We start from the raw sequence: 21,174 nt of genomic DNA, 5'->3' as shown, positions 1-21,174 counted from the left end.
CAAAGAAATCAAAAGCACTAATTCAAAAAGATATATACACTCCTATGTTTATTACAGCATTATTTACAATAGCCAAGATGTGGAAGCAACACAAATGTCCATCAGTAGACAAATGGATAAAGATGTGGTCTATATACAATGGAATATTACTCAGCCATGAAAAAGAGGAGATCTTGTCATTTGCAGCAACATAGATGGACATAGAGGGATTATGCTAAGTAAAATAAGTCAAAGACAAATACAGTATGATTTCACTTATAGGTGGAATCTAAAAACAAAAACAAACAAAAAACAGAAATAGACCCATAAATATAGAGAACAAACTGGTTGCTGACAGAGGGAGAGGTTAGTTGGGATGGGCAAAATAGGTGAAGGGCAGTGGAAATATAGGTTTCCAGTTATAGAATGACTAAGTCACTTGGGTAGGATGAAAGGTACAACATAGGGAATACAGTCAAAGGTAGTGTAATAGTGTTGTATGGTGGGAGATGGTAGCAACACTGGTGGTAAACATAGCATAACATATAGAGGTGGTGAATGTTGTACACCTAAAACTAATGTAACATTGTATGTCAACTATATTTCAATAAAAAATTGTAATAAAATAATATTTAATCCTAAATAAAAAACGGATTTATTCTTAGAGGCTCTCAGTAATTCTTTAAGGCAGTTAAAGTAAGCCAGGTCTCATACCCTTCCTCAGAAAAGGAGAAAGGAAAATGATGTAACTTATAATAAAGGCACAAAGGTAACCACAAAGAGAAATAAGCCAAAAAAGTAGCTACACCAGACTCAACAAAATTTTCCTATAGAGAATATTATGGTGTGCCACCCAAGCCCTCTTAATGAAGGACTCACTGCCTCACCTACTGTGAGTGCATGAACAATAGAGAACAGTTTTGCCTATGTCTCTTTCTAGACAGCCCACATACAATGACATCCATGCAAAGCTATGAAGGCCTGGCAATTTAAATCCAATGCAGGACAACTCTGAAGGAACAATCTACCTACTGAATTCATAGTACACTGGTCGAGAATGTCACTCGGCCTGAATCACAATTAAACTTTATCATCTGTACAATCCTGCTTCCTTCCTTTCCTTTTCACAGATGTTGATCCCAAGGACATTCGATGAACATCCTGTAAGCTAAGCTCTATCTCAGGCTTCCCATCGAATCTGCAATAATTCCCAAGAGCCACACCTGTGGATTTGTAGAACACACAAGAGTTAAAATACCTTTAAGAGTTTCTACTCATACATTCTAATGGTTGGAGAAACAACACTGTAAAAAGAAAATACCATCACTATTTCTCTGATAGTCCTAATTGAACCAAAATAATTTCCTTAAAAAAAAAATCAGTACACTGCAAAAGTTATGAACATGTAAAAGACCTCAGTGTTTACACCTATACTAGCACTGTTTTCCAGGCTGGGACAACATTTCTTTCCTTCGAAATCCAAGCAGCAGTCATTGAACATACTAATTTAGTTTATTAAACGTCAGGTTATTCATAGTCTTATGTTTTACATGATTTTCATATTTTAATTTCTAATTATAATACATATTCTCCATTTACATATTCTATTGTCTCTAAACAAATTAAAATTCAGAAAGATATTCTGCCCATTAAGATCCCTTAAGAGGAAGGAAATACTTTCCTGAAATGTAACAGCAGAAACTAAACATTTAGAAATCATTTAGTCATCATACTGGTAAAAGTATCATTTCATATAAATCTCATTCCAAAAAGCAAAATTAGAATAAGAATTAATTACAAGGAGAAATGTAAGAAAACACTTCCTAGGTCTACTTTCCTAGCTGGCTCTCAAAATGTAATTTCTTCTCTTAGAAGTCCTTGAAATCATAAAATTGATGGAAAGTCTTCAGACTCTGTAAATATCTGAACTGAAAATTAGTTTTTGCCAACACAAGCAATAGGAAATGTGGGTAAGAGGAGAAAAGGAGAACATCCTTTGGTAAAACACAGTTTGTTTTCTTTAATATTTAATCATTTCAAAAAGATACAATGACTACAATGGTGAACAGAACTTTTACTAAGTATTTTATATACTCTCTATACTGCTGCTGTCAAGGTAAGTGCAGTATAAAGCAGTACAAACACAAAGGACATTTCCCTTTACCTTAAGAAGGATCCTAGGCATTCTTCCAAGTCCTAAACCCTATAAAAAGCACCAGCTAATGCCCCTTCCTGCCCACCTCTCAGACCTACAACATTATGACTAATGAAATAGGGCTACATGAACTGCCAGAAATTCTACTTAAAGCAATCAAGAAAATCTGAGGACTCATCCAGAAGACTGGCTGATAGCCATCCTCCCAAATTAAGAGGGCCTTCAAAATTTTCTGGAACCAGACTAACTATGAAAGCTCTATCCATGCACCCCAGTACCCAGGTGGATCTCCCGTGACCTGGGGCTTTTTTTAGATAATCAACAAATCAGGCAATAACTATTTTCCTTACTTTTGCTTTAAAAATAAAAAAAGAAATTCTTATACATAAGATCAGCTTTGACCAACTATGAATTAAAAACTGTTCTGCAAATGAAAGTGAACTGATTCTACAGTGTCTCTCCTAGTCTCTTGTCATGTCAGTGTTAAGGTGCACTTGCTTTAAAATTTTGCTCTTATAAAGAATTTGCTGAAGAACTTTCATTTTTTCACTAAAAGTTAGGTCATTCAAGCCTCAGAGTTTACCAACTATGCCATCTCCCATTACACCAGCAAATGAAATGCATGTTACCAATGTTCTCTATCTGGGTCCATGTTTTAGACTTTGCACCTTTCTTGGCCTTCACTTATTGTCAAGGAGTCTTGGCTGGGGGCGGGGGGGGGGGGGAGAGGGCAGGCAGAAGGAATAATCAAGTAAAACATATTGCATGTAAAGGTAAGTAAGATCAGATACACAAAGAAATCAGAATTTGTCATAACCTCACAGTCCAAATAAGGTGATACCAATATGTCTAATAAAATATCAAAGGTTTGGTAAAAATATCTTGTAATAAGATTATTGTAAGAATCCTTTTAAGGGCATAGGACAGTTTACTTGGAAAATAAAAACCTTACAAGTGATACTGAGCTTCTTTAAATACCCAAAGGAGGCTATTATGTAGAAGAGGAAATAAATTCACTTCATTGTGCCACAAGAGCAGAAATGAGATCCATGGGAGGAAGTTGTAGGGAGGCTGTCAAAGCTAGCATTTCCGCAAAGTTTATTCCATAGACCACTGACCCCCAACCTATCTCTCAAAAAGAATTCCACATTCATATAAATTTGGGAAACATATGCAGTGTGTTTATGTAGTATATAAAGTATGTGAGTTCCTCCGGGAGATGAAAATGTACATGAATACTAAAAGTCTTATACTGAGAAAGGCTATTTAACTTTGTTTAATCAAGTATTCTTCAAATATTTCACCATGAATTTTGTTATAATTGTACCTACTTTTAAGTAACACCTAGAAATATTGAGAAGTGTCAATATAATAATGCCTTTCTAAGGGTAATACACTGATCACAAATCCTCAGTAAGATGGATTTCCTCAAGAATAATAGATATTTATACTATTCTGCTGGGATCTAACTGTTAGGCACAAAGTATTAAGCATAAAACATTCTTAATGAACAGAAGAAAAATAGATCTCTAAAAAAAGACATATAAGACAGCTAATACTTTAACGACCAGAATTAATTTCTATATTTCCCTGAAAAGTTAGCGAGAACGGAGAACTCGGTGTTCTGAGTAGAGGATGGAAAAAATTAAATTTTCACATAAAGTTAGAATTTTAGTTTCTGATAACTTGGGAGTGAGAATCAATCCTTACAGGAATTTTTATCACCGACAACAAAAGCTATATTGCTCACAAAAGGTCACCAGCCCATCCACCTATCAAAATGAAGGGAGACATGCATTATTACCACATGAGCAACCTGAGCCAACAAGCTTTTAAGAAAGGGAAAAGTTCCATTTCTTTCTAAGTTTGTAAGACCAACCAAGCAGAGAAGAGAGAAAACTAAAAGGAGGGAGGAGAAATAACATTATTTAGTTCCCTTTCTCAGTATGCACAGGTACCAAGGACCATTAGATTCCATTGATCCCCATTATTCACAGATCCTATATTTGCAAATTTGCCTACTTACTAAAATTTACTCATATATTGGTTGGGCTTTCCAGTTATTCATGGACATGTGCAGAGCGGTAAAAAATTGGGAATCAGGTAAAAAATTAGGAATACCTAACATGTATGCTCCCAGCTGAGGTCAAACAAGGCCTCCTTGTTTTAGCTCTCAGACTATAAAAAAGCATCCTTCCTGCAGACTACTCAGTGCCATGCTTACTGTTTTTGTCTTCTTTTTTGTTGATTTCCCTGTTTAAAATAGCTCCCAAGCCATTTTAAGTGCTGGCTAGTGTTCGTAAAGCACAAGAAGGTTGGGTTCTTCTGGAGAAAAAATGTGTGCTAGATATGGTCAGCTTCAGGGATGAGTTATAATATTGTTGATCATGAGTTCAATATTAAATCAATCAATGAGATATATTACATAGTAAGTCCTTAAACCGAAACACATAAAACATAAAACAAGTTTATGTATTGATTAGTTAACAAAAATTTTGTGACCAGAGGCTTATAGGAACCTAATTCTATATTTCTATTAGAAGCACTGGTTCATTATTCATTAACTTAGTGTCTATGCTGACTTTACAGAACATAACAATCTCAAATGAGAATTGACTATAGTTAACTGTTACCCTATACTGCAACACCTTCATGTTACCTCAACCCATGGAAAGTGAGGATTTGAAATTTTTCAGAAATTAATAAATGTTGGTTAAATTTCTAATATAAAAGTCCTTAGGAAATAATCATATTCCTCTTGTAGAAGAATAAATTTTTCAAATATACTATTAACTAAGTAGTGATACACTCTGGAAGAAGTACAATACTTTTAACTGATGAACTCTCAGCACACCTATAAAACTAACTAACTGACTTCAGAAGTGATCTTATTTTCTTAGATGCAGAGTTCACATTATCTGGTTTTCCAGGTGTGAACATGATAAAGGATTAATCTCAATCAGTCATCACCCACAAACTAATAAGTATTATGCATGAGTAGTGCAGCATTAAAGGATCCATACATAGACTATGATTGTTCTATTTTATCTGTTTAAACTTGAAGCATTTATAGAAACATACTGAGTGGAAAACTGAGTTTCCCTTTAGACTGACAGCCTGTCAGTCAAAAGAAAAGCTTTTAGGACATTCTCCCAAATCAGTTAGCTTTCTTTTCAGATTGGGATATATCTGTGTAGGACTCTAGAAATGACATGCTTGACTGGTAACCGTCTTTTGATAGTTAATACTCCGTGCTGTGTCAAAAAAATACATAATCAATTATTTATAGACAATCAAACATGGATTTCTCATCTATGTAGAAAGAAATCTCAGGTTTATGAATATAAAGTACATGTATTAGATGGATTACATTTATTTTAATAGACTTCACATGTTAAGTAATCTTAACATTAATTGTGATTGAATATGATTTTACATGTGCTCACCTAGAGAGGAAAAAGAGAATGCCATTTCTTTGAAGGCATATTTGGTTATTCCTCTTGGTGCTCAGTTTCTGGAGAGTGAAAAGTGAAAGAAGTGTTTGTTTTCTCATGAAGCATGTTGAACACCCCCCGCCAACCATCAACTCCATCCACCACACACACCCCACTATCACCATCATGTCTTTGCCTGTATAGCAAGAGCTTCTGGTTTTTCACAATATCAATATACCCAGATCCCAAAACCAAATCTCATTGGTCCCTCTTTTTCTAGAAATAGTTTCATATTCTCCTCAATCTGGTTATGCTATGTTATGCTTCCATACCTGGACGCAACTCAGGCTAGGTTATGCTTCCATACCTAGATGCATTCTTTTTTTCCTATGAATTTACAGGGACAGTGGCAATCCTTCCCTTGTATCTTTTCCCTTGAACTCTTAAAGGAAAGACAATCCACAGAAATATGGGAATAAGTTAAAATAAAAATGAGTCATTTAATATTATGCACCTCTTGATGTTATAACACACATAATATTATTATAAAGTTTTATTGACAAAAAAATGTTTGTTTCAAGAAGAAAATGGGAGATAATGGAACACATCTAAAGATACTTCAAAGGGTGCCTGGGTGGCTCAGTTGGTTAAGCGCCCTACTTTGACTCAGGTCATGATCTCATGGCCCGTGGGTTCGAACCCTGCATCCAGCTCTGTGCTGAAAGCTCAGAGCCCAGAGACTGCTTTCAGATTCTGTCTCCCTCTCTCTCTGTCCCTCCCCCTCTCAAAAATGAACACTTAAAAAAATTTTAATACATTTTTCATATATACCTGGCTTTCACATGTTATGTAGAAAATAAGATCATTGAAACCAATGCTTTATTTACAGCCAGACACAAATTTCTGAATTTGGTACAATTTGGTCTCTATCACCATCTTTCCTGCCCATTTCCCCTAACTTTTATTTTTAGTTCTTCTTAAAATTATATTTGGCAAATTATCATAGAATAAAATTAACTTCAAAATTGGAGAGTGCAGGTCTATGAACGGTAACATATGTTCTTAGAGCCAACACCAAATCATGATAGAGAATAGTTACACCACACAAAAACAATCCCTCAAGCCTTTGTAGCCACATGCTCCCTCTAAAGGTAACTCCAGCAAGGAATGACTGACATGTTCTCTATCACTACAGTTCTGTCTTTTCAGAATGTTGTATAAATGGAACCAAAGAGTATTGAATCTTTATTTTTTATTTTTTTTATTTATATATGAAATTTATTGTCAAGTTGGTTTCCATACAACACCCAGTGCTGATCGCACAGTGTTGCCTCCTCAATACCCATCACCCACCCTCTCCTCCCTCCCACCCCCCATCAACCCTTAGTTTGTTCTCAGTTCTCATTTTTTTTTTTTTTTTTTTTTTTTTTTTTTTTTTTTTTTTTTTTTTTCCCCTCCCCCATGGGTTCCTGTTAAGTTTCTCAGGATCCACATAAGAGTGAAACCATATGGTATCTGTCTTTCTCTGTATGGCTTATTTCACTTAGCATCACACTCTCCAGTTCCATCCACGTTGCTACAAAAGGCCATATTTCATTCTTTCTCATTGCCACGTAGTATTCCATTGTGTATATAAACCACAATTTCTTTATCCATTCATCAGTTGATGGACATTTAGGCTCTTTCCATAATTTGGCTATTGTTGAGAGTGCTGCTATGAACATTGGGGTACAAGTGCCCCTATGCATCAGTACTCCTGTGTCCCTTGGATAAATTCCTAGCAGTGCTATTGCTGGGTCATAGGGTAGGTCTATTTTTAATTTTCTGAGGAACCTCCACACTGCTTTCCAGAGCGGCTGCACCAATTTGCATTCCCACCAACAGTGCAAGAGGGTTCCCGTTTCTCCACATCCTCTCCAGCATCTATAGTCTCCTGATTTGTTCATTTTGGCCACTCTGACTGGCGTGAGGTGATACCTGAGTGTGGTTTTGATTTGTATTTCCCTGATAAGGAGCGACGCTGAACATCTTTTCATGTGCCTGTTGGCCATCCGGATGTCTTCTTTAGAGAAGTGTCTATTCATGTTTTCTGCCCATTTCTTCACTGGGTTATTTGCTTTTCGGGTGTGGAGTTTGGTGAGCTCTTTATAGATTTTGGATACTAGCCCTTTGTCCGATATGTCATTTGCAAATATCTTTTCCCATTCCGTTGGTTGCCTTTTCGTTTTGTTGGTTGTTTCCTTTGCTGTGCAGAAGCTTTTTATCTTCATAAGGTCCCAGTAATTCACTTTTGCTTTTAATTCCCTTGCCTTTGGGGATGTGTCGAGTAAGAGATTGCTACGGCTGAGGTCAGAGAGGTCTTTTCCTGCTTTCTCCTCTAGGGTTTTGATGGTTTCCTGTCTCACATTCAGGTCCTTTATCCATTTTGAGTTTATTTTTGTGAATGGTGTGAGAAAGTGGTCTAGTTTCAACCTTCTGCATGTTGCTGTCCAGTTCTCCCAGCACCATTTGTTAAAGAGACTGTCTTTTTTCCATTGGATGTTCTTTCCTGCTTTGTCAAAGATGAGTTGGCCATACGTTTGTGGGTCTAGTTCTGGGGTTTCTATTCTATTCCATTGGTCTATGTGTCTGTTTTTGTGCCAATACCATGCTGTCTTGATGATGACAGCTTTGTAGTAGAGGCTAAAGTCTGGGATTGTGATGCCTCCTGCTTTGGTCTTCTTCTTCAAAATTACTTTGGCTATTCGGGGCCTTCTGTGGTTCCATATGAATTTTAGGATTGCTTGTTCTAGTTTCGAGAAGAATGCTGGTGCAATTTTGATTGGGATTGCATTGAATGTGTAGATAGCTTTGGGTAGTATTGACATTTTGACAATATTTATTCTTCCAATCCATGAGCAGGGAATGTCTTTCCATTTCTTTAAATCTTCTTCAATTACCTTCATAAGCTTTCTATAGTTTTCAGCATACAGATCCTTTACATCTTTGGTTAGATTTATTCCTAGGTATTTTATGCTTCTTGGTGCAATTGTGAATGGGATCAGTTTCCTTATTTGTCTTTCTGTTACTTCATTGTTAGTGTATAAGAATGCAACTGATTTCTGTACATTGATTTTGTATCCTGCAACTTTGCTGAATTCATGTATCAGTTCTAGCAGACTTTTGGTGGAGTCTATCGGATTTTCCATGTATAATATCATGTCATCTGCAAAAAGCGAAAGCTTGACTTCATCTTTGCCAATTTTGATGCCTTTGATTTCCTTTTGTTGTCTGATTGCTGATGCTAGAACTTCCAGCACTATGTTAAACAACAGCGGTGAGAGTGGGCATCCCTGTCGTGTTCCTGATCTCAGGGAAAAAGCTCTCAGTTTTTCCCCGTTGAGGATGATGTTAGCTGTGGGCTTTTCATAAATGGCTTTTATGATCTTTAAGTATGTTCCTTCTATCCCGACTTTCTCAAGGGTTTTTATTAAAAAGGGTGCTGGATTTTGTCAAAGGCCTTTTCTGCATCGATTGACAGGATCATATGGTTTTTCTCTTTTTTTTTGTTAATGTGATGTATCACGTTGATTGATTTGCGAATGTTGAACCAGCCCTGCATCCCAGGAATGAGTCCCACTTGATCATGGTGAATAATTCTTTTTATATGCCGTTGAATTCGATTTGCTAGTATCTTATTGAGAATTTTGGCATCCATATTCATCAGGGATATTGGCCTGTAGTTCTCTTTTTTTACTGGGTCTCTGTCTGGTTTAGGAATCAAAGGAATACTGGCTTCATAGAATGAGTCTGGAAGTTTTCCTTCCCTTTCTATTTCTTGGAATAGCTTGAGAAGGATAGGTATTATCTCTGCTTTAAACGTCTGGTAGAACTCCCCTGGGAAGCCATCTGGTCCTGGACTCTTATTTGTTGGGAGATTTTTGATAACCGATTCAATTTCTTCGCTGGTGATGGGTCTGTCCAAGCTTTCTATTTCCTCCTGATTGAGTTTTGGAAGAGTGTGAGTGTTCAGGAATTTGTCCATTTCTTCCAGGTTGTCCAATTTGTTGGCATATAATTTTTCATAGTATTCCCTGATAATTGTTTGTATCTCTGAGGGATTGGTTGTAATAATTCCATTTTCATTCATGATTTTATCTATTTGGGTCATCTCCCGTTTCTTTTTGAGAAGCCTGGCTAGAGGTTTGTCAATTTTGTTTATTTTTTCAAAAAACCAACTCTTGGTTTCGTTGATCTGCCCTATAGTTTTTTTAGATTCTATATTGTTTATTTCTGCTCTGATCTTTATTATTTCTCTTCTTCTGCTGGGTTTAGGCTGCCTTTGCTGTTCTGCTTCTATTTCCTTTAGGTGTGCTGTTAGATTTTGTATTTGGGATTTTTCTTGTTTCTTGAGATAGGCCTGGATTGCAATGTATTTTCCTCTCAGGACTGCCTTCGCTGCATCCCAAAGCGTTTGGATTGTTGTATTTTCATTTTCCTTTGTTTCCATATATTTTTTAATTTCTTCTCGAATTGCCTGGTTGACCCACTCATTCGTTAGTAGGGTGTTCTTTAACCTCCATGCTTTTGGAGGTTTTCCAGACTTTTTTCTGTGGTTGATTTCAAGCTTCATAGCATTGTGGTCTGAAAGTATGCATGGTATGATTTCAATTCTTGTAAACTTATGAAGGGCTGTTTTGTGACCCAGTATATGATCTATCTTGGAGAATGTTCCATGTGCACTCGAGAAGAAAGTATATTCTGTTGCTTTGGGATGCAGAGTTCTAAATATATCTGTCAAGTCCATCTGATCCAATGTCTCATTCAGGGCCCTTGTTTCTTTATTGACCGTGTGTCTAGATGATCTATCCATTTCTGTAAGTGGGGTGTTAAAGTCCCCTGCAATTACCACATTCTTATCAATAAGGTTGCTTATGTTTATGAGTAATTGTTTTATATATTTGGGCGCTCCGGTATTCGGCGCATAGACATTTATAATTGTTAGCTCTTCCTGATGGATAGACCCTGTCACTATTATAAAATGTCCTTCTTCATCTCTTGTTACAGCCTTTAATTTAAAGTCTAGTTTGTCTGATATAAGTATGGCCACTCCAGCTTTCTTTTGGCTTCCAGTAGCATGATCAATAGTTCTCCATCCCCTCACTCTCAATCTAAAGGTGTCCTCAGGTCTAAAATGAGTCTCTTGTAGACAGCAAATAGATGGGTCTTGTTTTTTTATCCATTCTGATACCCTATGTCTTTTGGTTGGCGCATTTAATCCATTTACATTCAGTGTTATTATAGAAAGATATGGGTTTAGAGTCATTGTGATGTCTGTATGTTTTATGCTTGTAGTGATGTCTCTGGTACTTTGTCTCACAGGGTCCCCCTTAGGATCTCTTGTAGGGCTGGTTTAGTGGTGACAAATTCCTTCAGTTTTTGTTTGTTTGGGAAGACCTTTATCTCTCCTTCTATTCTAAATGACAGACTTGCTGGATAAAGGATTCTCGGCTGCATATTTTTTCTGTCTAGCACCCTGAAAATCTCATGCCAATTCTTTCTGGCCTGCCAAGTTTCAAAAGAGAGATCAGTCACGAGTCTTATAGGTCTCCCTTTATATGTGAGGGCACGTTTACCCCTTGCTGCTTTCAGAATTTTCTCTTTATCCTTGTATTTTGCCAGTTTCACTATGATATGTCGTGCAGAAGATCGATTCAAGTTACGTCTGAAGGGAGTTCTCTGTGCCTCTTGGATTTCAATGCCTTTTTCCTTCCCCACTTCAGGGAAGTTCTCAGCTATTATTTCTTCAAGTACCCCTTCAGCACCTTTCCCTCTCTCTTCCTCCTCTGGGATACCAACTATGCGTATATTATTTCTTTTTAGTGTATCACTTAGTTCTCTAATTTTCCCCTCATACTCCTGGATTTTTTTATCTCTCTTTTTCTCAGCTTCCTCTTTTTCCATAACTTTATCTTCTAGTTCACCTATTCTCTCCTCTGCCTCTTCAATCCGAGCCGTGGTGGTTTCCATTTTGTTATGCATTTCGTTTAAAGCGTTTTTCAGCTCCTCGTGACTGGTCCTTAGTCCCTTGATCTCTGTAGCAAGAGATTCTCTGCTGTCAGCTATACTGTTTTCAAGCCCAGCGATTAATTTTATGACTATTATTCTAAATTCACTTTCTGTTATATTATTTAAATCCTTTTTGATCAGCTCATTAGCTGTTGTTATTTCCTGGAGATTCTTCTGAGGGGAATTCTTCCGCTTGGTCATTTTGGATAGTCCCTGGCGTGGTGAGGACCTGCAGGGCACTTCCCCTGTGCTGTGGTGTATAACTGGAGTTGGTGGGCGGAGCCGCAGTCAGACCTGATGTCTGCCCCCAGCCCACCACTGGGGCCACAGTCAGACTGGTGTGTGCCTTCTCTTCCCCTCTCCTAGGGGCGGGATTCACTGTGGGGTGGGGTGGCCTGTCTGGGCTACTTGCACACTGCCAGGCTTGTGATGCTGGGGATCTGGCGTCTTAGCTGGGGTGGGTAGGCAAGGTGCACAGGGGCAGGAGGGGCAGGCTTAGCTTGCTTCTCCTTAGGTGATCCACTTCAGGAGGGGCCCTGTGGCAGCAGGAGGGAGTCAGATCCGCTGCCGGAGGTTTGGCTCTGCAGAAGCGCAGAGTTGGGTGTTTGCGCGGAGCGAGCAAGTTCCCTGGCAGGAACTGGTTCTCTTTGGGATTTTGGCTGGGGGATGGGCGGGGGAGATGGCGCTGGCGAGCGCCTTTGTTCCCCACCAAACTGAGCTCTGTAGTCCGGGGGCTCAGCAGCTTTCCTTCCCTTTGTCCTCCAGCCTTCCCGCTTTCTGAGCAGAGCTGTTAACTTATGACCTCCCAGACGCTAAGTCGCGCTTGCTGTCGGAACACAGTCCGTCAGGCCCCTCCGCTTTTTGCAAGCCAGACTCAGGGGCTCTGCTTGGCCGGAGAGCCGCCCCTCCGCCCCGGCTCCCTCCCGCCAGTCCGTGGAGTGCGCACCGCCTCGCCGCCCTTCCTACCCTCTTCCGTGGGCCTCTCGTCTGCGCTTGGCTCCGGCGACTCCGTTCTGCTAATCCTCTGGCGGTTTTCTGGGTTATTTAGGCAGGTGTAGGTGGAATCTAAGTGATCAGCAGGACGCGAGGTGAGCCCAGCATCCTCCTACGCCGCCATCTTCCCTCTCCGAGTATTGAATCTTTAAAATTGTTTCCTTCATTTATATAATGTCTGTGATATTCATTCAAATTGTTGCATGTATAAGCAGTTTTTCCTTGTAACTGCTGAATATTATACTATTGTATGGCTTGCCCACATTTTGTGTAACCCTCTACCTACTGAAGGACAGCTAGGTTGCCTCGGTTCTTTTCACCTATGAATATAGCTTCTATACATATTTGTATACAGGATTCTGTGTGAACACAAATTTTCATTTCTATAGGATAAATACCAAGAAGTAAAATTGTTGGGTCACAGGTTAAGGGTACGGTTAACTCTAGGAGAAGCTGTCAAACTGTTTTCCAAAATAGTTATGCCATTTTGCATTCACATCAACAATGTATGAGACGCTCCACTGATCTCCATCCTCAACAGTACTTGGTATACTGTCAGAAGATTTTTTAATTTTAGCTATGTGAATAGGTATTTAGGGGTATTTATTTCAACATGGTTTTCACTTGCATTTCTGTCATGGCTAATGATGCTGAACATCTTTCTACATGTGTATTGTGCCAACCTTTTATCCTCTTAGCTGGTATGTCTGCTCAAACTTACACCCATTTTTAAATTGGGCTGTTAGGGACGCCTGGCTGGATCAGTTGGATGAGCGTCCAACTTTGGCTCAGGTCATGATCTCACAGTTCGTGAGTTCAAGCCCTGCCTCAGGCTCTGTGCTGACAGCTCAGAGACTGGAGCCTGCTTCTGATTCTCTCTCTCTCTCTGTCTGCCCGTCTCCTATTCGCACTCTGTCTTTCTCTCTCAAAAATAAATAAACATTAAAAAAATTTTTAATTGGGTTGTTAGCTTTCTTAGTGTTGAGTTTTGAGAGTTATTTACATGTTTCTGAATACAGGTCTTTTTTAGAGATATCTATTTGGAAATATCATTCCCTAATCTCTAGCATGTCTTTTTGCTTTTCAACATTGTCTTTGTAGAGCAAAATTTTTAGTTTCAATCAAGTCCAATTTATCAACTTCTTCTTTTATAAATCCTGCTTTTTATGTCAGGTCTAAAAACTCTAACTCCACATCAGGAGGTTTCTCTTGTTTTCTTCTAAAAGTTTAACAGTTTACATTGTACATTTAGGTCTATGATGGGTTTTGAGTTAATTTTTATAGAAGATGGAAATTTAAAATGAGGGCTTTTTTTGCAAATGAATGTCCAATTATTTCAACACTGAGTGGTTTTTTTTGCCTTAAAAAGTATGATTTTTAAAAACCATTTGTTGGTAAGACTATTCTTTATCCACTGAACCTCTTTTACACCTTTGCCATATTTGTGTGACTATTCCTCAGCTCTCCATTATGTTCCACTGATCTATGTCCCTATCTCGTCACCAGTACAGCAGTCTGGTTTACTATAGATTTATAGTAACTGAAAATCAACAAGTATAATTCTTCTAACTTTATTCTTTTTTTTCAATATTGGTTTAGTTACATTTTCCTTTATATTTTCATATAAATTGTAAAGTCAGACTGCCTACATCTACAAAATGTACTGCTGGAGTTTTCACTGAAATTATGTTAGATCTATAAATCCAACTGGGAAGACTGGCATTTTTACTATTTGAGTCTACCAATCCATGAACATAGAATGCCTCTATATTTACTCAGGTCTATCTTCTTTGAATTCCTTCATCATTGTTTAGCAGTTTTCAGCATACCGATCATGTATACATGCATATTATCTTTATACCAAAGTATTACATTCCTTTGGAGCTAATATAAATTGTACTTATTAGGTCATTTTCCCACTATACATTGCTAGTATACAGAAATACAATTTTTTATGTGGGCGCATGCGTGTGTGTGTGTATGATAATCTTATATCCAATGACCTTACTAAAATCACTTATTCTAGGTCTCTGCAGATTTCTTTGGGATTTCTTATATAATCATGTCTGCAAATAGGGACAGTTTTGTTTCTTCCTCTTTTACTTCCTTTTGTTGGCATATGAATAATAACTAGGACTTCCAGTAAAATACTGAATAGGAGAGGTAAGAGTAGACATCCTTCCCTTGTTTTTATTCAAAGCATTGGGTCCCTCATCATAATGTATAATGTTAGCTGTAGATTTCTTGGTAGGATTTCTGGCCATGGTACATTATTCATTTTGCAGATTTAATAAGATTTGATTCGTTAATCTTTTGTTGAAGATTTCTGTAACTATGTTCATGAGGTGTATTGGTTTCATTGTTTTCTTTCTTCTTTCCTTTTTTCGCCCTTTATTATTTACTGTGATTGTCTAGTTTTGACATCAGGTTAATTCAGGCTTGAAGAGAGATGGAAAAGTGTTCTTTTCCATTTTTTGGAAGAAATGGTAGAGAAAGAATGTTATTTTATATCTTCTTTAAGTATTTGGTAGAACTCACCAGTAAAACCAACTTGGTCTGAAGAGTTCTTTTTTGGAAAAGTTTCAACTATGACTTCAATTCTTTTAATAGTTTGAAGACTATTCATTATACTCTTTTTCTTCTTGGGTGAGTTTCGTTAGTCTGCTAAGGAATTAGTCCATTTTAAGGAATTGGTCCATTTCACCTAATTTGTCAAATTTATGTGCATATAGTTGGTTTCTATTTTCCTCTGGATTCCTGTGAAGTCTGTAATGATATCCTCTCTTTCATTGCTGATAACTAGTTCTATGTGTCTTCTCTTTTCTTTTTGTTAATTTTGCTAGAAATTCTCAACTTTATTAAACTTTGCCCCCCAAAATCCCAACTTATGGCTGTATTTTTGCTATTATATTTCCACTTTGAATTTTGTTGATTTATCATCTTATTTGGAATTTATTTTATTTTCCTTTTTCTAGTTTCTTGAGATAGAAACAAAATGACTTCAGGGCTTTCTTTTTTTCTAATAAAAGCATTGAATGCAATAACTCTTCCTGTAAAAACTGCCTGAGCTGCATAAATTTTTGACATGTTATATTTTCATTTTTGTTCAGTTCAAAATATTTTTTAATGTCCTTTGAGGCTTCCTCTTTTACCCAATGGATTATTTAGAAGTCTGCTATTTAATGTCCAAGAGCTTGAAGATTTTCCTTTTATCTCTCTCTTATTGATTTCTAGTTCACTTTGGTTACGGTCTGAAGAACACACTTTGAATTCAATTCTTTTAAATTTGTTAAGACTTGTATTATGACCAAGGTATGTTCTATATTGGTAATATTCCATGTTTACTTGAAAAGAATGTATATTTTGTTGCTCTTGTTGAGTAAAGTATACTATAAATACCAACTAGCTCTGGTTGGTGTAGTGTTATTCAGGTATTCTGTACTCTTTGGTGATTTCTACCTGCTAGTTCTACCAATTCCTAAGAAAGGAGTGTTGAAGTCTTCAACTGTAATTGTTAAGTTCTGTATTTCTCCCTTAAGTTCCGTCAGATTCTGCTTCATGTATTTTAAGTTTTCTTGCTAGATATACACACATTCAGGATTGGTAAATTAATCCTCTCATAAATGTGTAATGCTCCTCTTTATCCTGAGTACTTATCTTTTCTCTGAAATCTAGTTTGTTAGTAATAAAGCAACTACACTTTTGATTGCTGTTTGCATCGGGTCTCTTTTCTCATCCTTCCACTTTTAACCCACCAATATTATATTTGAACTAGTTTCTAATAGACAGCATATAATGGCATCATAATTTATGCACTGGCAATTTTTTAATTAATGTGTTTAGAGCATTTAAAATTTCAATGCAATTACTAATTTGTTACAATTTACACCTACCATTTCATTGTTTTCAGCTTGTTTCCTTTATGTTCCCTTTTCTGCCTTCTTTTGGGTTGAGATTTTTTTAATATTCCATTTGAATTTTTTCATTGTGATCCCAACATATCTCTTTATTGTGTAAGTGGTGGTTCTAGGGATTACAAATACATACCTAACTTTCCAGAGCCTACTTAAGAATCAAAATTTTATCACTTCAAGTGGACCACAGGTAACATATATTATACCACATCCAAGAAAAACCACATCAATGTTACAATTTTTACTTTCAACTATCAAATATATTTTAAAGAACTCAACAGTCTGTTATTTACACAGATATGTACTATTTCTATTGCTTTTCTTTCATTCCTTATGTCCAAGTTTCCTTCTGGTACCATTTTCCCTTCTATCTTAAGTTTTCCTTCATCTGAATATGTCCTTATGTCACTTTCATCCCTAAAAAATATTTTTGCTGGTTATGGACAAGTCTTTTCTTTCAGCACTTTAAGAGTGTTTTGCCTACCTCTTCTTGCCCCCCCCACCATGATATCTAACGAGAAATCCTCAATCATTTACATCATTTTTCTCTGGGTACTTTAAACACTGCTTTCTTGCTTTTAGTTTCTGATTTATTATGACCTGTCTGGATATGGAATTATTTGGGCTTATGCTGTTTTGGGTTCTCTAAATCTGTACGTTTACAGCTTTCACTAAATTTGTGGTATTTTAAGGCAATTTTTCTTCAAATATTTTTTAGCACCACATTCTTTCTTAAAAGGTCTTAAAATGCCCGATACTTTGTTATTTTCCCATTTTCCTTGAGGCTCTGTTCAATTTTTAAAAATTTCTTTCCTTTTGGGGCTCCTGGGTGTCTCAGTTGGTTGAGCGAACGACTTCAGCACAGGTCACGATCTCACAGTCTGTGAGTTCAAGCCCCACGTCAGGCTCTGTGCTGACAGCTCAGAGCCTGGAGCCTGCTTCAGATGCTTTGTCTTCCTCTATCTCTGCCCCTCCCTGGCTCACACTCTATCTCCCTCTCTCTCAAAAATAAATTAGGGGCGCCTGGGTGGCTCAGTTGGTTGAGTGTCCAACTTCGGCTCAGGTCATGATCTCATAGTCCGGGAGTTTGAACCCTGCATCAGGCTCTGTGCTGACAGCTCAGGGCCTGGAGCCTGCTTCAGATTCTGTGTCTCCCTCTCTCTCTGCCCCTCCCCTGCTCATGCTCTGTCTCTCTCTGTCTCAAAAATAAATAAAAACATTTTAAAAATTTCTTTTAATTAATTAAAAAAAAGCCATTAAAAAAATTTCTTTCCTCTCTGCTACTGAGTCATCCAGTGGATTTTTTCCCCCTACTGTATTTTTCAGTTTAACAATTCCATGTCTTTTTTTATATCTTCTCTTTCTCTGCTGAGATTTTCTACTTTTCCATTTATTTCAAAAACGTTCACAGTTGCTCACTGGAACATGTGTATAATAGCTACTATAACATCTCTGTCATGTAATTCCAACATCTCTATCATAATAGTATATATATCACCTCTTCTCATGTAAAATGAAAATTTTGATTCTTTACATGCTAATACATTTGGATCATAATCTTAATATTTTAAATATGAAAATCTGGTTCATTTAAATCCTGTGGATAATGTTAATATTTTTGTTATAACAGGTGATCAACATGGTGAGGTTCAGGCCACAAGTTCTAACATGGCTTCCATGGGCAAGGTTCCAGTATCAGTTCAATTTTCAAAGCCTTTGAGGTGCTATTCAAATTTGTCCCACCTTCTATCATCCAATGAACAGAGGAGGACATGGGTGGTAGTATGTATGCACAGCTCAGGGGTGAGTCTAGAAATTCATAAACAACTTTATGGTATTGTCTTTCCAAGTTTTTCCCTCTACAGGACCTCAGTACTTTCCAATTCCCTGGGGCATCCCTTTTCATTTCTTCAGCCAGAATGCTGGGGCTTCAGGTAACCTGCTTGGTCACATACTTCTATTGTACCTGTTCTGGGCCAGGCACTGAAAAGAAAGAAAGAGGAAACAAAAAGGCAGTGAAGAGCTGCCAACTGAAGAGGAGGGTTCCCATCCCTCAGTGGTTTTCACTGTAGGCTACTGCTGAAGTCTCTGCTGGGACTATGGCATGAGAGAACACAGAAAAGAAAAAAGATGAAATTTCCACATTCACACTGAACATTGGTAGTTAACTTTCCCACTCCTGGAGTCAGAACTACTGGGCTTCTTTTGAAGCTCTCTCTGTCCATACCTAAGTGCCAACTTGTAGCTTTCAGACTGTGCCAAGTTCAGCCTCAGCAATAATGAAAAGAATGAAATAGTAAACCCATACACAGTTTGGTGGTACTCTGAATTCTAGTCTTCTTTCCCAATCCACCTGTTATTATTTTTTCTTCAGAGTCCTCAAAAGCTGTTCCATTCATTTTGTCCAGGTTTTATAGATGCACTCAGTGGGAACAAGTATATATACTTAATCTAGCATACTTGAAAATGAAACTATACTCTAAATTCTATTCTTCCTCAATTCTCACTAAAATAAAGACTCCTCAAATATCCTTATTAGCAGATGTCAGTAATCATGCCCTGGCCGAAGTCGGATGCTTAACAGACTGAGCCACTGTTTAGCCACCCCTAAAAGAGTGGCCCTTAAACTCTTCCAAACTCTTGACTGCTGACTGACAGGAAAATTAAAGTTTTAAAATTTCCTTTTTAAAAAACAAAAAAAAAAAAATACATCAAAAGCAGAAAGAATATGACAACAAAATTTAAGGGGGCTTGGATCTGAGAGCAAGGCTTAAGTTTAAGGAGATCGATTTTTAAGATAATCTAATGAATCACACACGCAAAAAAAGGTGATTGTTTCTGTAATAAACTAAAAACTTTGCTGACTTATTTTGATCAACTTACTTTTTCTGTACTCCTGAATAAGACTGTTAACTATTGTAAAATGTATTAGCCAATAAAGATGAATTTACAAGAACACTATGATTATTTCTAAGAGATTCAACTCTGTGGTTCTAACAAAAGAGATATGGTAGATAAGGAACACAAAAATATGTACTGATTTTCATTTCTTTAAAAAATATTAAATGCAGTGCCATGAAAAATTAACCCTACAAAAGTCTTTTTGAATCTTTAGACCATCATCATTTAAGCAGTAGGTAGTTTGCTACACCCACAGACTAAAAGAGACATTTTTTTATAACATATATTGATGAGATCTTATTTCCTTCAAACTTTTAAATAGGCCTATCCTTTGCTGGTAACCAATTAAACATCTGAATGGAATAAGACATTATAATGCAGCAATTAGAATTGCAAGGAAGATAACATAAGGTCACAAGTTTAATCCTTGTCTATACTAGTTCAATAACCAGCTTTTTCCTATGTTCACAGATCTGGTCAACCATTTTATCTAGTCACTAGGTGGGAAGAGAGGGTCAACGAGGTAAGAGGAGAGAGAAAAGGCAAAGGAATCAGAGAAGAATGGATGAATAAGTTCAAATCCTTTACCATTAGTGAAAAAATAACTAAGATGGTGGGACAAGGATATCTTTCATTCCATGACCTAGTCCCATAATAAGGGGCCTGGGAAATTAAAACAAACACCTGAGAATTTAGTTAGCAAATATGAAGAGTGATGTGGAGATTTTTATAGGCTTTTTAATAATTTTTATTTTATTGAAGTATATAGTTGACATACAATATTATATTAGTTTTAGGTGTATAGAATAGCGAAAATTTTAATTTAGGTCTTCTGCTCAAAGTAGTTAAGAAATTTTTAAAAGTTCACCAACAATATTCAGGGCAGCTGGGTGGCTCAGTCGGTTGAGCATCTGACTTAGGCTCAGGTCATGATCTCACAGTTCATGGGTTCCAGCCACGCTTCAGGCTCAGCACTGACAGCTCGGAGCCTGGAGCCTGCTTCAGATTCTGTGTCTCCCTCTCTCTCTGCCCCTCCTTGCTCACACACACTCTCTTTCTCTCTCAAAAAAAAAAACATTAAAAAAAAAGTTCAGCAATATTCCAAAACATATTCCAAGAACACATTGGCCCACCAAAACTTCCTCTGCTCTAAGTTCTGTAGGAAGGATGCTGCAGGCCAACAGACATGTAGGGTAGTAATTAATAACAGCAAAATTGCCCATGTTAGAAACTAATTATCACCCTTTCCTTATTAAAATAAGTACATTCAGTATTACAGGAAACACAAGCTATGAAATGCAATCTAGAATTTACCAATTCAAATGTGGGGTTCCAATATGTATAAACTGCTGATTAGAAGGGCAAAGGAAAATACAAGGACTGTGTCCCTCTAAATGTTCCTGTGAAATGTAAGCACCACAAAGGAAAACCATCCTAATATGGAGCTTTATTTCAGTATATAATTGCCCAATAACTACAAGTCTATAATCCGACCAAGAAAGGAGGCACAACACTGGCTTTGTATCATATCATTAGGGATACAGCTTGAAACAATAGCATGAATTCTTATTTTACATCTACTGTTCTGCTCCAAACATTTTCTTTCACTGAAGACACATAAAATACAACAAACAGACAAGAGGTAACTGGAAAACTTTGCACATAAACTCTCTCTCTCTCTCTCTCTCTCTCTCTCTCTCTCTCACACACACACACACACACACACACACACACACACACACACACACAC

The 21,174-nt window shown here is 37.2% G+C and overlaps 1 protein-coding gene across 11 annotated transcripts in view; it reads right to left on the bottom strand.

Annotated features, from left to right (window-relative positions):
- The window catches only part of TCF12 (transcription factor 12), a 396,860-nt gene that overhangs the window by 285,370 nt on the left and 90,316 nt on the right, over positions 1-21,174 (bottom strand). Inside the window, exon 1 of one of the 11 annotated variants that reach the window (XM_040492798.1) lies at positions 5,581-5,620. The exons of the other annotated variants lie outside the window; for them this stretch is intronic. Coding sequence (XP_040348732.1) covers positions 5,581-5,605 — 25 coding nt within the window. The 5' untranslated portion in view covers positions 5,606-5,620. Of the gene's footprint in view, positions 1-5,580; positions 5,621-21,174 lie in introns of those variants that run through there. 11 annotated transcript variants of the gene reach the window in all.

This window comes from Herpailurus yagouaroundi, unplaced genomic scaffold, assembly GCF_014898765.1.
Source record: "Herpailurus yagouaroundi ecotype Mexico unplaced genomic scaffold, PumYag 184, whole genome shotgun sequence".
Taxonomy (NCBI): Eukaryota; Metazoa; Chordata; class Mammalia; order Carnivora; family Felidae; genus Herpailurus; species Herpailurus yagouaroundi.
Note: the sequence above shows the minus strand (reverse complement) of the source record. Positions and strands in the feature narration are given on the sequence as shown.